A 17,059-nucleotide genomic window follows, 5' to 3' on the forward strand; every position below is an offset into this window, starting at 1 on the left:
CTGCCTTCAGGTCAGGTCATGATCCCAGGGTCCTGGGATCGAGCCCCGCATTGGGCTCTCGGCCCAACAGGGAGCCTGCTTCCTTTCCTCTCTCTCTGCCTGCCTCTCTGCCTACTTGTGATCTCCGTCTGTCAAATAAATAAATAAAATCTTTTAAAAAAAAAGTGTATATTATGAATATGGCTTGCCACTGTTGATGTTGACTTTGACTCCTGTACAGATTAACATTCCTCATATACTACTAAATGGAACCTTCTATCTTTTTTTTTTTTTAAGATTTTATTTGTTTATTTGACAGACAGAGATCACAAGTAGGCAGAGAGGCAGGCAGAGAGAGAGAGAGAGGGAAGCAGGCTCCCTGCCGAGCAGAGAGCCCGACGCGGGACTCGATCCCAGGACCCTGAGATCATGACCTGAGCCGAAGGCAGCGGCTTAACCCACTGAGCCACCCAGGCGCCCGGAACCTTCTATCTTTCACATCAAAATGAACGTCTGGTTCCAGTTTAGAACAGTGAGTGTTCCCAGTTAGTTTGGACTTGAGCTACCTAAACACATAGATGATTCAAAAGAAAGATCTGTGACCTTCACGCCACCTGTGGGTGTGGGAGGAGGTACAGGGTGGAGAGGAGTGAGGATGACCTGCCCATTTCTACAGTATGCCAACCCATGAGGGAGGTTTGCCAAGGGCCAAGGTCAGCTGCCAAACAGGGCCAAATGCCCAGTCTTCTTCCTATTCACTGGTGATGACCTTTCATGGTACGGCTTGAATTTTCAATCCTCTCTCCTCTTCAACTGCCTTCCTGATGGTGGTGACTCACCCCCCAGCACTCTCAGAAGAAATAGGAGTCCAAGGAAGCTAGGCCAGAATACAAGGGAAAGAAAAAAGAAAACAAGGGTTTACACTTGACAAGTTCCAGATGATGTCTACCTGCCTTTCTGTTACACTGCAAAGTTTTGGTGGATTCTATCTTGCAATAACCAGATAGGAATTCAAACTCATTTTCTTTGGATGGAATTAGGATTCTGAGTGTTGCTTTTCTTTTCTGTTTATTCTGATAAATTAACTCATTCAAGTAACTGAACTGGACCACACAAAATAGTAATAAACATGTATTATACAATTATTACTTTAGGCAACATTTATTAAACATTTTACGATGTACCAGGAGCTATGCTAATTATTTTATGTATATAGCTCATGCAATTCTCAGCAACATGCTGTGGTTGTTAGCTCTGTCTTCTAGGTGATTATACGTAGCACAGGAAGGTTAAATAACTTGCCCAAGATCACATAGCTAATAAGTAGCCAGGAAAGCCAGAAATACAGTCTGACTCCTCATGCCCTATGCTATACCATTTAACAAGCCAGAGCTCCATGCTTCTACACAGCTCAGCAAACCACCAGACCACTACTCTATGCTCCTACACGGCTCAACAAGTCCCCATACTGTTATCGTAATATCTGCAATGTTCTCAGCAGCCTGGAAGGTGCTGGGAATAGGTGGATAAATAAAACAGAATCCTGGCCCAAAAGATCTCACTGTTGCTTCACTTTTTCCCAGAAGTGCAAGGGATCCAAAAGTCCCCACAGACCCAGGAGCAGATTCAGGGCTGCTGGGGGAGTTGACTGTCCAAAGGAGACCTCAGGTCAGAATAAAGAACTTCAGGCTGTGGTGATTTTGAGACCAAGGGAAATGGCCATGGAATTTGACCATGATCCAAAATAACTAACAATATTCAAAATGTTGAGTAGTCAGTCCCAACCCATTAGAAAAGACATACAACCATCAAGATGAAGGACATGGCCTCCAAACATCAGCAGCTAAGAACAGGTAGGAGGGACTGAACATTAAGCCTGAGACAACCCTCAGAGATGGAGCAGTATGTGTCCAGGAGACCCCTGAAAATCCTGCTGCTTTCAACCTTCCCCATCTCAGGTGGATGTCAGTTCCAGTTTTCTAATTTTTAGGCCCAAAACTCAGAGTTGTCCCTGTCTCTTCCCCTTCTCTCACATCCTGTCCAATCCATTGGCAAAAACCATTGGCACTACCTTCAAAATACGTTCAGATTTGAGCCATTTCTCACCACCTGCTGTGCCGCTACCCTGACCTAACCCACCATCACCTCAGCTTGGGTAATTACAACAGCCTCCCAGCAAGGCTCGCTGCTTCTATTTTAGATCCCCTGACAGTTTTATTCTTAACACAGCAGGTCATTTCAAACCAGCTGAATCACGCCCCCAGAGCTCTGCAGCAGCTTTCCATCTCACAATAAAAGCCAAAGTCACCATAGTGCCCCACGAGGCCCTGCCGGGCCGACTCTCACAACACCTTTCTGACCACAGCTCCTGTCCCTCTTCCCTTAATCATTTTCCTCCAGCCACATCCACCTCCTTAGTGTTCTCAAACATGCCAGGTACATTCCTAAGTTAGGGGAAACAGGATCATAGTTCTCCTTCCAGGGTGATCTTGTCCCAAGCAAGTATTTTTGAGGGCTAAGCTGAATTGCTACTTCCTGGGTTTTCCTGACAGTGCTTAGCTGCTAACCAAATCTGATGCTGATGTATGTGATTTGCATTAGCACAAAGAGCATTTTCTGCAAACACTATTTGAGACTTATAATTGCCTTTTCTTTTGAATGTAGTATATTTTAGTTGTCTGAGTATCATTATGTACTCTTGTTTTGCACAGAATTTTTTTTTTTCTTTTCAGTGCTCAAGTTGTTAGAGTCTGGCCAGCCCGAAATCTCTGCAAGCATTTATGCTTTTTCACAACAATGAGATTTTCCAACCCATTTCTACTTTCTGCTCCAAACAGAGAGTCCGAAAGCCAGCCACTCTCCAAGGAGCCCTGATTCCTTTTAGTAGAAAATAATATTAGAGGGGTACCTGGGTGGCTCAGTCGGTTAAGCATCACACTCCTGGTTTCAGCTCAGGTCATGATCTCAGGGTAGTGAGATAGAGACCCATGTCAGGCTCTGCCCTGAGTGTGGAGCCTGATTGGGATTCTCTCTCCTTCTCCCCTGCCCCTCCCCACTCACACTCACTCTCTTTCTCTCGAAACAAACAAATGGAAAACTTTAAAGATAGTATTAAAGTATTTGAAAATCTTGCTGCTATAGGGATCCATAGCAGACTGCTCCCTACGAACACAGGTGGAGGCAGCATCACTAACAGATGACTTTGCTGACAGAAGTGTATATCTTTCAGAGATTCCATCAGTCAGGATCCAGGCAGGAAAACAGCAGTCACACCAGGAATTTCCACTAGATGAAAGATAATATAAGCAGTTGATTACAAAGGTGTCAGCTAAGGGGGGTGGTGGGGAGGTGTAGTGAAAAAGGGATGCTGAGGGAAATCAGAGATTAACAACCTAGCAGCTACTGCTGGGCTGGGGAGCAAATGGGAAGAAGTGGTATTTCTAGAAACGAAGTCTTCGAGGAGGGCTTGGCAGGGCTGGCACCCAAAGTTCTCTCAGCAGGTGCGTGCTCCATGCTCCTTGAGGGGCGCAGACCCGAGGGAGCTCCCGCTGCTGAGGAAGATACAGCTGGCTGGTGTTGGCACCTGAGAGGGCTGTGCAGGGCTGGGGACCGCGGTGGGGACTGTGGAGAGAAGCTAGACGCTGGAGCTAGGGCTGTCTGCTGCTGCCAGTCATCTTCCAGCGGGAGGGAGGAGCAGGAAAGAAGTCCTCCTCCCCTCCCTTCAGCTCACCCATTTCCCACCACTGCCTCCCAGAACCCTAAGGAGCAGGCTGGCGAGAGAATGCGGGAAATGTGGGAAATGTGGCTCAGCCCCAACACGCCCAGAAGCGGAGAAGGGTGGGCCTGGTGTGGGCAACAATAGCTGGATAAATAGCACAGAGGTCATGGTCACGGGGACTTTCCAGTTAAACTCTTAACTTCTTTCAGCATATTAAAAAAAAAATCTTTCACGCTTTTAACTTCTTTCAGTCATATTTAAAAAAAACTTTTGCGCTTTCCCCTGAAATAAATAAATAAATAAATAAATAAATGATTTGAAAAATCTTGTTCTGGTTTGAAGTATTTCCTGAGTTACCATTTCTCCATATATCATGTTTCTTATCAATTTTAGGGTCATTGAATATATGTGTGTGTGTGTATACACAGACACACATTTACATGAAACTGTGTATTTAAATATCAGGATAACGTTAATGGACATTATCACGTGCTGGTATCCGTTTAGAGTTTACTCAGGGTCTGACCTGGGGACTGGAAGTGCACTCCCTTTCTTTCTCTTCCTTTTATTGTGGTAAAATACACATAATACACATTTATCATCTTCAAGTTTAGTAGTATTAAGTATATTCATATTGTGCAGCTCTTCTCCAGAACTCTTCTCCTGATGCAAAACTGAAATTCTGTTTTCCCTATGAAACAATAACTCACAATCTCCCTGTCCCCAGCCAATGGCAACCACCATTCTACTTCCTGTCTCTATGAATTTGCCTACTCTAGGTAACTGGTTTTAGCAGAATCATACAATATTTGCCCTTTTGTGACTGGCTTATTTCACTTGGCATAATATCTTCAAGGTTCATCTATGTTGTAGCATATGTCAGAATTTCCTTCTCTCTTTTTTTTAAAAGATTTTACTTTAAAGTAATCTCTATACCCAACATGGGGTTCAAATTCACAACCCAAAGATCAAGAGCCAGGCACCCCTTAAGGTTTTCTTAATATTCTGTTAGGTACACACATATATACACCACATTTTATTTATCCATCCGTCAACAGATACTTGGGTTGCCTCTACCTTTTTGGCTATTGTGAATAATGTACCCATTTCCCTTCTCTTTGATAATCCTTATATAGCATTTTGATCCTCATTCTACAGGTATGGTTCTTAACCATGTCAGCCCTAGCACTTCCTTTCATCCAAAAATGAAGTTTGAAAATAGGGGTGCTTGGGTGGTTCAGTTGGCTAAGCGTCTGACTCTTGATTTCAGCTCAGGTCATGACCTCAGGGTCGTGAGATCGGGGCCCACATGGGGCTCCACACTGGGCATTGAACCCGTGTAAGATTCTTTCTCCTCCCTCTGCCCTTCCTGCACCCCTCCAAATAAATAAATAAATAAATAAAGTTTACCTACTGCATAGTTTGAGGAAAATCAGTATAATGAAATAATATATATATATATATATATTTTAAGATTTTATTTATTTATTTGACAGAGATCACAGGTAGGCAGAGAGGCATGCAGAGAGAGAGGAGGAAGCAGGCTCCCCACTGAGCAGAGATTCCGATGTGGGGCTCAATCCTAGGATCCTGGAATCACGACCTGAGCTGAAGGCAGAGGCTTTAACCCACTGAGCCACCCAGGCGCCCCCTAAAATAATATATGTTTTTATTGTGAGTAAATACCTGGGAATGATCACACAGGGAATATAATGAAATAATCCAATGTTTGCAGGTTGCACATGGTGGCCACCATAGCTGAGGCTGAATTTCCCTTAGACTGCATGGCAGACTCGTCTACCCAACTTTCCTTCTCTCCTTCCTTCATCTGGGTCAGACTTGCGTTGTCTTCTGACAGCTGTCCTGGGGCGCAGTTCCCTCCACACTTTTTTTCTCTCACATTGCTACTCCTGCATAAAATCCTTGTATGTTTTCTTCCATCTCAGCATCTGCTGCTTAGTGGATTTGGACTAACACTGTAACAAAGAACCACAAAATTTTCATGGCACACAACAGTGGTTTTTATTGCTCGTATTTCTCGGAGTGGTGGTAGGGAGCGGCTAGACAGCTCAACTGACTGGCTGGTTCCACTTCCACGTTTGGGGTAGTCTGGCTGGTAGTTGATCGAGGATGAACTCTGCTATGATGACTGAGGACTCAGCTGTGCTCCGTGTGTCTCTCTTCCCCCCAGGCATGTTCTGATGACAATGGCACAAGAGAAAAGCCTAATGTGTAAGCCTATTTCAAACTTCTGCTTGCCTTGGGTCAGGTATACCCATTGGCTAAAGAAAATCATATGGTTGAGTCCAGACTGAGTTGGAGGACCCTGAAAAGTAACATAACAAAAAGTCAGGTTACAGGGAGAGATGAAGAATGAGGCTATTTTCAGAATCTACCACAATGTCTGTGCCTTTTCCCAATTGGTGAAGCACCAGTGCTGTGACTGCCCAAAACAAAGATTAGATCAGCTACAGATAGCAAGTAATCTATATTTTCTTTGTATATTACAATGATCGGTTGGATTTTCAAAACCCTTCCACACAAAAATAGAGAAGTTTGGGCATGATTGTTTTAAAAATAAACTTGAATGAATTCAAAGTTATCCATATGATAACATCACTTACTTGCAGGCCAACATTCTTTCTTAAGTAGGAGGAAAATCTGCTGTGGTTCAGGTCAGTAGCCAGGAAGTACATCTAAGCCTAGGTTCACTATAGTTGTGGACACTGAGTATAAGCGTCATTGGTCATGTGTATCCTATAAGAAAATGCATGGAGAACCTCAGTTGTAGCCCACAGTGACCTCTCTCTCACTGTTCAAGCTTCTGTAACTCATACTTCCTGGTAATATTACCCAAATCTCCTGTATAACAAAATCAAGAATGGAGCCTTCTTACCCCACGTACCACCACCCCTTGCCATCATTTATTCTCTCTTGTAAAAATAATTAATGTTTTAAATTTTGAAAATTTTTTAGCCTGAAGAAAATGTCAAGAACAAAACAGTTATCATCCATATACTTCTCCCCTAGCTTGAACAGCCAGTAACATCTTGCCTCCTCCATCACATTGGTCTCTGTATAGGTACAAACATTTCCCCTTTGCCAAGCCACCCAAGAGTGGCGTGCAGACACCATGACACTATCCCTAAATACTTCTCGGCACTATCCTAAGAATGGGGACATTGTCCTATTATCCAGAACACTACTGTCACATCTAAGAAACTCAACATTAGGTTTAACATACATGAACTTTCCCTAATGGTCTCAAAATGTGACTTTGCTTTTCTTTTAATTCAGATTCCATTGGATTGGGTTGTTATATCTGGTTAATTTGTTAACTGGAAACATAAATAATATATGACCAAGTCCTACCCTAGAGCTACAAAAATAAAATTTCCAGGACTTAAGCCCTGGAATCTATTCTTTCTAAACTCTTTCTAGATGACTCTAATGAGAGTGAAGTTTGATGACCACTGAGTTCTACTTGTAAGACTAATCATCTTTTCACAAGTCTGCCACTCTTTCCCAAACAGACCTCAGAGAATTCTAGGGCCAGGTTTAAATTAAATTAAACTAAATTTGGGGGGGAACCATAACCCATTCTGATTGATGTTCATTTCTCTTCTACCCTATCCAACATCCCTCTCCTCTAATTCCACCTGCTTCTTCTCTTCGCATTGTCCGGGTGGTATGGTTTATGATTTTTTACTTTACCATGATGTGAAATTGATGTGCATTCAGTAGAAACAGTACTTTGAATTTTAAATTTGGGTATTTTTCCCAGGCTAGTGATATGATGCTGGGCAGTGGCAGCCCCGGCTCCCAGTCAACCACACAGTCAGCAGGGTTGATGACTGATACACTTACAACCAATCTGCACCCACAGAATCATTCCGATTTTTTTCACCAGTACAATATTCATTAATGACAATGGATATTCAATGCTTTATTATAAAATAGGCTTTGTGTTAGAGGATTGTGCCCAGCTGTAGGTTAATGCAAATGTTCTGAGTGCACTTAGGGTAGGCTAAGCTAAGCTCTGATGGGCCATAGTTTAGATATATTAAATGCATTTTCAACTTATGATATTTTCAATTTGGGGACATAACCCTATAAGCTGAGGAAGACCTTCCTCAGGAAGAAGGACTTAATCGATAGGCTTCGGACACCTAACCCTAGACCTTTTCTTTAATTCTAAACTCTGTTAACTCAGTGCCCTTGTATATACTTTTTGATTGAAACGTGGGGTAGGGTAATGAAGGGGAGGAGGATTTGCTTGTTGAAATGCAGGTTCCTAGGCCATCCTCCAGGCTCAGGGATATGCACTTTGATCAGCTCCCCAAGTAATCCATACTCCTTTTTTTTTGTATTTCACTCAATGGACCTTGCAGAATGATTTATGCTCATTAAGCAACTCAGTAAGAATCTGATTGTGTCAATGAATCAAAGCCCTCCCTGTAGAACCCTTGTCCACAAAACACAGACACCAGACTAACCTATATTCCCATCTTTTTTTTTTTTTTAAGATTTTATTTATTTATTTGACAAAGAGAGATCACAAGTAGGCAGAGAGGCAGGCAGAGAGAGAGAGAGAGGAGGAAACAGGCTCCCTGCTGAGCAGAGAGCCCGATGCGGGACTCGATCCCCGGACCCTGAGATCATGACCTGAGCCAAAGGCAGCGGCTTAACCCACTGAGCCACCCAGGCGCCCCTATATTCCCATCTTGTACGCATTTCTTCTGATGCTCCGGTTCACTGTTCTCTCTAAAAAGCACATGTCAGCTAACATAGCTTTAGCTACTCTCTAAAACCAAAGAAACAGACTTATTTCTGTTTCATTCTGCCTTTTACTCCCACTCTGACCAAATTCCCTTTTAGTGTTGACTCACAGTGTTTATCTGAGTCTGCACCTGACCTTTTGATTCTAGGGGCATCTTCATGGCCCCCTTTTCCCTTTTCCTTCTTTTTGGTGGCTAGAGATGATACTAAGGGGAAGCTTGAGAAAGGATCACCAATTACAAAGTCACCAGTGCTTTGACGCCACAATGCCTCTGCTCATGAAGTTGTCCACCATACAAGAAAAATACCTTATTTATTATTTTGGATTTTCACCTCACTTGCTTTGTTTGCCAAGTAATCTGATCTATGTGAAAGGCAAATAATCTTTTTTAAAAATCACACTGTATCTTCTACAAAGCTGTGTTTTGCTGACACACAAAGAATGAGACTGAAGTTTAACTTTTTAAGTATAGTTGTTATAATTGTTAAACTATCTGGTATCTCTCAGTAAAGGTAAAGACGTATTCTGGAATCCAAATTGGCCTGTGTGGGATACCATTTTCCTTTTTGAGTCCATTCATGGCAGAAGATAATTCCTACTATGTGATTCTAGTGATGCCATTATCATTCTAGTGAAATAATGAGGAAAATACTGGACTGGCATCAGATGTGAAAACAGAACTGATAATATCTCTCGACTAGCAGAAGCCTGCAAGTGTGTACAATACCAAGTATTGGCCAATACATAAGTATATTAGGAGTGATAAACAGTCACTGTTGACAATGTAGGAAAAACACCATATCTATGACTTCTTATATTAAAAAAAATCCACTAAAAAAGCATCGCTTTAGTGAGGGAAATGAATTCTTCTTCATGACAGGTGATGCAGCCATGGCTTTACGAACATGACTAAATGATCCCAAAGGGACTTTCTAACAGAGTTGTCCAAAGAGACCTCAGAGCGAGGGCACTTCTAGAAGCAGCTGACGTATGTGTGTGGATCTAGAATGCATGCATGTTTAAGCTTTATGTGGATCAAAGATGGCAGCAAATTCTTTGCTACTCCCTTTTTTAGAGGGGGAGTCTAATTCTCCTCCTTTGAGTCAGGGCTGGTCTTAGTGACTTGCTTGACCACCACAAGGTGGTCAATGGAGGGAAGGAGGAAAGTCCACCACTCTAAGAAGTTTGACTACACTCAGATCAATCACCATGCTGTGAGGAAGCCCACACTAGCCACACTAAGAGACAGACAGACAAACAGAAGAGAGAGAGAGATGCCCTCCCAGCCCCAGCTATTCTAGCCACACTAGCCCAGGCACCCGTGGTGGGAATGAAGAGCCTTCTTAGACATTCCAGCCTTGGCACACGTAATGTGGAAAGGCACCGAGGATCCCAGCAGCTCTCCAGGCATGTGGCTTGGGTCGAGCTGGAGCAGTCATGTCCAGTCATGAAGCTTCCCCTGCTAAGGCTCCCATCTGAATTTCTGGCCTACAGATTCATGAGCATCAGAAAATGGCTGTACCTTTATGCCGGTATGTTTTGGAGTGGTTTGTTCTATAAAAACATAATTGGAACAGATGTCGAAGGGAGGATTTATATGACTCAGCTATTGCCACAATGAGACAGCATAACACATGACTCCAAAACTCAGTAAGTTTCAACAACAGCATTTTATTTTTCTTACTTAGGGGTCCGTGGGCTGCCTGGGATGTCTTTAGGCAGCAAGGTGGTTGGATTTGCAGGGGCAGGCTGGATTCAAACATGTTTCTCACCTTTGTCCTAATGCCAAGCTAAAGAGGCAACATCTACCTGGGACGTGCCGACTCGCACATCAGCAGGAGTTTAAGTGCATCTCCACAAAACATATCGATGCCTTTGCTTGTTTTATGTCCACTTATTTCATTGGCCAAGTAGGTCATATGGTCAAGCTCAAAATCAAAAGGGTGAGTAAATATACTCCCATCCAAGTGGGAGAAACAAGAGAGGAAATACTTACTGAGCAGTCCTCCAGCCTATTGAGAGTTTCAAGCACCAAATGATGGTGGTGGTGGTGATGGCGAGTGGTATCAGACTGCACCACTTGCAAGGTATTTTGTAATGTGGTACTTACACATCTAAAATCCAGAGAAAACACATGTAAGTGTTGTAGGGATCGTGTCTAAATATAAGAATCAATGATTTTTTTGTACTAAATACTGACAGGGAGGAGACATGTAAAGTTATGAAAAGACGAAAGAAATGTAATGGAAGCGCAGAAGGGGAGGAATTAAGGGAAAAAAAGGGAAAGAAAAAGAAAGCAGAAAGTTAAACCCTTTAGCAACTGTTGGGGAGGCTAGGAGCTGATAACCTGTTTCTTGGTTTGCCTCCCATGGAGGCAGAGCAGCTCCAGGGCAGCCATTCCCCAAAAGAAGCCAGACACCAGCTCCTACTTAAAGGGAGGGGTTTCTAGTTCAAACATGAGGCACGGCATAAGGTACTCCCAACACTGCTCTCCCACTGGGCACCACACTTATGTCCAGGGAAAGTGCCAGCAAGGCAGGGCGTTCCTTAAGGCAGGGCTTTCCTCACTCCCAATGGAGGGTTAACTGTTAACACAGCTCTGGGGTGCACAAAAGTGTGGGCAGCACAGTGGGAGCAAGGGGGCTGCAGAAAGGCTTTGGGAGAGAAGTGAACAGGGGCTATGTGCAGAGGCGAGAAAAATGTAGAAGCAGCATACAGCCCTGTGTTTGTAGCATGCCTACAAGGTACAAGCCTGGCAGAGAGAGACAATGTCAGATCCTGGTAGGTCTTCAATGCCAGGATGAAGAGCACATTCTTAATTTAGTGGGAGTCACTGAAAGCTTTTGAACAAGAAGTGGAATGGAGGAGTTGCCCTAGAATCCATCCCTTCCTGCTTCTTTAGTAACCGAAGCACCAGTCTTTTAAAAAAATTTTTTAAATTAATTTATTTATTGAAGTACAGTAGACACACAGTGTCACATTAGTTTCAAGTGTACAACATAGTGATTCAAGTCTATATGTCAAGCTGTGCTCACCTCAAGTATAGCTGCCATCTGTCACCATACATTGCTATTACAATAATATTAACTATATTCTCTACACTGTCCCTTTTATTCCCACAACTTACTCATCAGAAGCATCAATTTTTAACTGGGAATATGCCTGTGCAAAATAAAGACGACATTTCTTAACTTTTCTTGCAGCTAGGTAAAGTCATGTTGTAAATTCTGGTTAATGAAATACAAAGCACATAGCATGAACAACTTCTAGGAAATGTTCTTAAAGGGAGAAGACATTGCTCCTTCTTTTTTTCCTACTGGAAAAGTGGAACTTAATCCTAACATGTATATTATTCATTAGGAAGACTGGCCTGGGGCAAGGCAAAATATAGGATGGCTGGAACAAGGAGAGCATTGGAGATGGGAAGACTAATTAGGAGAACATTTTGGCAGCTGAGATAACAAGTGAGGAAATAAGACCTGAGCCAGGGGGTAGCAGTGGGAATGGATGGGAGGCATAGATATGATAAATATTGCGAAAGGACTGTCTGTGGGACTTGCCAATTGATCAGATGAGAAGAGACACTAGAGAAGGAAGAACCAAAGGTCACCTGAAGCTTCATACAGTAATAACTAGGTGGTCAGTAATGCTAGTAACAGAAATAGGGGGTCCAGAATGATGAGCAGCCTTGAGGAATGCCACCATGAGTTTGGTTTTGGACATGTTGTGTTGGTATGCCTGCAGGATATTCAGGTGGATATATAAAGCAGGTAAAATTCATTTCCGGAACATGATCTGAGAGTCCTTTGGGTAAAAGTGGTCATCAAGGGACGCCTGGGTGGCTTAGTTGGTTAAGCAGCTGCCTTTGGCTCAGGTCATGATCCCAGCATCCTGGGATCGAGTCCCACATCGGGCTCCTTGCTCGGCAGGGAGCCTGCTTCTCCCTCTGCCTCTGCCTGCCACTCTGTCTGCCTGTGCTCGCTCGTGCTCCCTCTCTCTCTCTGATAAATAAATAAAATCTTAAAAAAAAAAAAAGTGGTCATCAAAACAAAGGGAGGAGCTGGTTGGCAAAAATAGAGAGTGTATTGTAGAAAATCCTTTCTTCAGTGCACACAGAGAAATAAACTGTGTTCTGAAAACATAAAAATATGTTCACATGCTCCCCTCCCTCCATCAAAAACAAACAACAAAAAACCCCCTGCAAACTCCAGCCAGTGGCTGGCTGGCTGGCTGGCTTCAAGCAAGGAAATCCTCCCTGATCTCAAAATTTGGACAGCTCCTTAAAGTTCCTTAGGAAGGCATTTTGATTTGCAAGAATATCTGTCATGACATGTTCTAAGATGACTTCTTTTCAGCAAGAGATCTAGAATAATTGCCTTCCTCCTTAACTCAGTTTAGCCATATGTAATACAGAAGACTTCTTTTTCACAGAAGCCTTAAAAGACCAATTCCTTTCAAGCGCAGCATGAGAAAATATGAAAAAACTAATACATGTGACAGAGGTAGTAAACGACTCTGCAGAGGTCTCTCATATATCTGCCATGACCGGAGCAGATACTACATAAAAGTTGAAATAAAAAGGAAATGAATCGAATGTTAACATTAAGAAACCATCTTTGCACCCTGGCTAACCACTGTATGTACAGTTTTCCCGCCACGGCTGGGGGCCGGGAGATGGAAGAGGTTAAAATCCTGTGGCTTGTCTACTACCCAGTAGAAATGCAACTGGATGTGGTGGTGAGAGAGCCGTTGATTCTGTAGGAGTTTTGCGTCTTCGGTCTACATACAGCCCAGACACACAGTCCGCACACAGCTGTGGGGCAACCGAAGGCCAAAGGCCTATCGGGGAGGCTTTAAGCCCCTCTGTCTAGGAGAGCGCGAGCGCGCGCAGTGGTGAGCCCGGGAGCTGGGTTTGGTGCCAACCGGGACCCCGTTTCACTTACAGCTGAGGCTTTGTCAGAGCCCTTATCGTTTTTCTAATTCATCCATCCATCACCCATCTTCCGTCTCAGGGCCAGGCCCGCGCTGGGCACCCCGGCGTGCTTTCTCGTACAGGACTCCTGGAGGAGAGGTTTTAGGCTGGAGGAGGACACGACCGGAGGACCGTCCGGGGTGGGGGCCTAGCCGCACGCGGCCCTTTAGCAAGAGAATCCGGTGCGTTCTTTGACAGACCGCGGGGGCGGAGACACCCACCCAGGAGGGAACCCTTCCCCTCCCCCAATCCTCAGGACCAAGAACGTAGCTGGGTTCCACATTCTCCCGGGCCTTCTGACTCCGAGGGCCCAGATCCTGGCCAGCCCGAGAGGCCCTGGCAGGTGCCAACGAGCCCGGGCCGTCCCTCAGGCCGTGCCCAGCCGCGGTCACCCGCAGCCCGCCCCAGTTAGCTGGACAGGGAGGTGGCTACGGGCGCCGGGATTGGCCGGCCCCCCAGCTGCCCCGGCAGCGCCCCTAACCCTGCCGCCCCTCCCCCCGCGCCCGCAGCCTTGGCGAGGGGCGCTCGGCGGCGGTTCCCGGCGCTGATTGGCCGAAGCCGCGGGGGGCGGGGCGCCGGGTGTGAAGGGGGCAGGCTTGGGCTGCTCCCGGCTCCCTCCCCTCTTCCCATCTGCGTCCTCTCTCGCGGCTCCCGCGTTGCATCATCTCCAGCTCGCGGCTGCTGTGGGAAGGTTGGGCGCGGCGCGAACCACTCAGGCCGGGGCTCCAGCCTGCTCTCTCTCCCTCGCCTCTCCTGGCCCTTTCCCCACCTGCTTCTGCACCCGCGCCGGGAGCTCCCCGCGGGCCGGCTTAACCCGCGAGGTACAGCCGGCGGACGCACTGCCAGATCCGTTCATTGAGATTCCCAGCTTATCCCCGAGCCAAGTCCCCCGCCTCCTTCAGCTTGGGGCCGCGGGCAGCGCCATGGAGAAGAGTAGCGAAACCAACGGCTACCTGGACGGCTCCCAGGCGGGGCCTGCAGCAGGGCCTGGCGCGCCGGGATCCGCGGCAGGACGCGCGCGGCGCTGCGCGGGCTTCCTACAGCGGCACGCGCTGGTGCTGCTCACGGTGTCGGGAGTGGTGGCGGGCGCCGGACTGGGCGCAGCGCTGCGCGGGCTTGGCCTCACCCGCACGCAAGTCGCCTACCTGTCCTTCCCCGGCGAGATGCTGCTCCGCATGCTGCGCATGATCATCCTGCCGCTGGTTGTCTGCAGCCTGGTGTCGGGCGCCGCCTCCCTCGACGCCAGCTCTCTCGGGCGCCTGGGCGGCATCGCCATCGCCTACTTCGGCCTCACCACGCTTGGCGCCTCGGCGCTTGCCGTCGCTTTGGCGTTCATCATCAAGCCCGGCTCTGGCGCACAGACCCTCCAGTCCAGCGACCTGGGGCTGGAGGAGTCGGGGTCCCCTCCGGTCCCCAAAGAGACAGTGGACTCTTTCCTCGACCTGGCCAGGTAACGCCCCTCCCCACCCCCCACCTCGCCAAGTGCACAGTGTGCTCTCTAATGCACTCCAGTGCGCGCGGGCACGCACGCGCATACACACACACACACACACACACAGACGCACACACCACCCTCATAAATTGCTAAGAGTTCATTATTAATGTGCTGCGGGTGATGAACCAGCCTACCGTTAGGTGGAGTGTGTGTTAGGGAAACGACAGTGTCTCACCTATGCTGTGCTCCTTATACCATCTGGCTGCCCTTACCAGTAAAAACGTCCCAACCACACCCCAATAGCTTCACCCTGTTTTTTTCCCCACGATGCCTGAAAGCTTCTGGGAGCATTAGTTAGATTTTGCCTGTATCATCCTCAGCTGTAATCTCTGGCCTTCCCTGTTTCAGCCCTTTGGCTGAGAGGAAGGTGGCAATTTTTGAAGATTTGTCAGTGGACCCAAGGATAAGGAGGCTGGGGTTGGTGGTATGAGGCCCACTGCCCAGAAACATGGCTCTCTCAGGGCTTGGGACAGGTTGCTGTCCACCCCATAGTCAGGACCATTGTAGAATACTGTGAGTTTCAAGGAGCTTTATTTTTGGAAGGGTGAGTTCTAGAGGGGAAGGAGTTTGCTTGCTTTTTGTGACTCCTAGAAGTTGCATTTTATCCCTTGAGATGCAGTGTTGTTTCTGGATTTTCCGAAGCCTCAGCCTCTCTCGGTTTCTCCATTAGCCCAGAGTTCACAGATGGGAAAATTGCAGATTGGAGGAATTTACCGTCCTGGCCAAGTTCAGCTGAGTGAGGAGCTCAGTTGGCTCCTTCTCCAGGTTTCCGAAAATTCTGGATTCGGAGCCTTGGAGGTATGTTTTGTCTGGAGTCACTGAGGCAGAGTTCCTCATGGCTAAGGCTGTGAAAAACAGCAAACCCTGGGCAAATTTACTTGGCTTCCTGCTATTTCCTTTTCTTCCTCTGGAAAATGTGATCACTGTCTGCCACTTGAGAGTGTGTTCATTTGAAACTACAACAACAACAATAAAAAGTCCAAGGCTTTTGTATTAAACACACACACACACATACCCTCCATTGAGGGGGATCAAAAAGTTCTTACCAAAAAGGCAGATGGAGGTGGCCTATTAGGACTTTTATATGATCACAGTCTTTGGTATCTAGCAGCTTGATATTTGGAGTCTTTCAAAACCCTTATAGTTTGGGGGGCTTTTAGGTGGGTGCTGAAAAGAAAGTTTACTAAGGTTAAGAAAGCCTTTGGCTTATTACATTCACCTATTAGTCAGCTTTCTCCAGGAGGAAGGGTGGTTATGGGGTTAAAAGATTCTTTTTTGCAGGGTTCAGTGGCCCTGGAAAGGAAGTATAGATGCCCAGCTCTGACCTGCTGGTGGTACCCCAGAGAGAAGCTCAGTAGCATTCTTTTATCTCCAAAAGAGGGACAGTAAATAGGGTGAGGGGTTATTTTATTACCACCTGTCTCAGGAAGGACATCTTAGTTCCTGATTGTGGTTTTCTAGGTTTAGAACCAAGCCCTACGGCTATTGCTTCTGAAGTGTATGGTAAGTTGGCTCTGTAGGTTAAACATCTGCCTTTGGCTCTAGTCATGATCCCAGAGTCCTGGGATCCGTCCGCATCGGGCTCCCTGCTCAGTGGAGAGCCTGCTTCTCCCTTTCCCACTCTCCCTGCTTGTGCTCACTCTCTCTGTCAAATAAATGGATGGGGTCTTTAAAAAAAAAAAAAGAAGAAGAAGAAGAAGTGAATGGTAACCCAGCATCATGGCTTAGTGGTCTGTCTGAGTGCAGACTTTTCAGTGACTTGGGCTGCAGGTGCTGGAAAGGACTAAGAGAACCTTTGTTGTGGCTTATTGGGAATAGGCAGCCTTTCATAAGACTTCTTACAACCAGCCTCCAGCAGCTCACGGATAAAGGTAGGGCAGGGCAGGTGGTATGATCCTATTTTACAACTGAGGAAACTGAGAGAGATTAAGTGATTTGCTCAGGGTCACAGAGTGGTTTATCAAAAGAGGGATTAGCGAAAATATGGGTCTTGTGCCCCAGCATTCAGGGCTCTGTTTCTCCCACTCTTCCCTCCCCCAAGTCAGTTTGCTATAGTAATGGTGTCATGGTGCTGATTTAGTCCAAATATCTCAGAAATGTTTGCTCTGGGCCAAA

General features: G+C 46.1%; 1 protein-coding gene and 1 long non-coding RNA gene across 5 annotated transcripts in view; one reads left to right on the top strand and one right to left on the bottom strand.

Moving 5' to 3' along the window:
- Positions 1-5,694: 5,694 nt before the first annotated feature.
- Positions 5,695-14,732, bottom strand: LOC101682235. Of its 3 annotated transcripts, none has more exons than XR_006606071.1 (4): positions 14,595-14,732; positions 10,474-10,591; positions 6,322-6,454; positions 5,695-6,023 (listed from the first exon to the last, which is right to left on the bottom strand). It is a non-coding gene; the product is annotated as an uncharacterized LOC101682235 (long non-coding RNA). The 3 variants fall into 3 exon arrangements; XR_006606072.1 differs by lacking the exon at positions 14,595-14,732 and adding an exon at positions 14,403-14,541; XR_001177794.2 differs by lacking the exon at positions 10,474-10,591 and having other exon boundaries at positions 14,595-14,703.
- SLC1A4 (solute carrier family 1 member 4) overlaps positions 14,040-17,059 on the top strand; it is a 34,439-nt gene continuing 31,419 nt past the window's right edge. For both annotated transcript variants that reach the window (XR_006606070.1, XM_004742073.3), the window contains exon 1: positions 14,040-14,899. Coding sequence is in view for 1 of the 2 variants with exons in the window: in XM_004742073.3 (XP_004742130.1) it covers positions 14,373-14,899 (527 nt within the window). In the remaining variant the exon portion in view is untranslated. The remainder of the gene's footprint in view (positions 14,900-17,059) is intronic.

The sequence above is a fragment of the Mustela putorius genome, unplaced genomic scaffold (genome assembly GCF_011764305.1).
Source record: "Mustela putorius furo isolate JIRA1106 unplaced genomic scaffold, ASM1176430v1.1 tig00000224_pilon_pilon_pilon, whole genome shotgun sequence".
Lineage (NCBI taxonomy): Eukaryota > Metazoa > Chordata > Mammalia > Carnivora > Mustelidae > Mustela > Mustela putorius.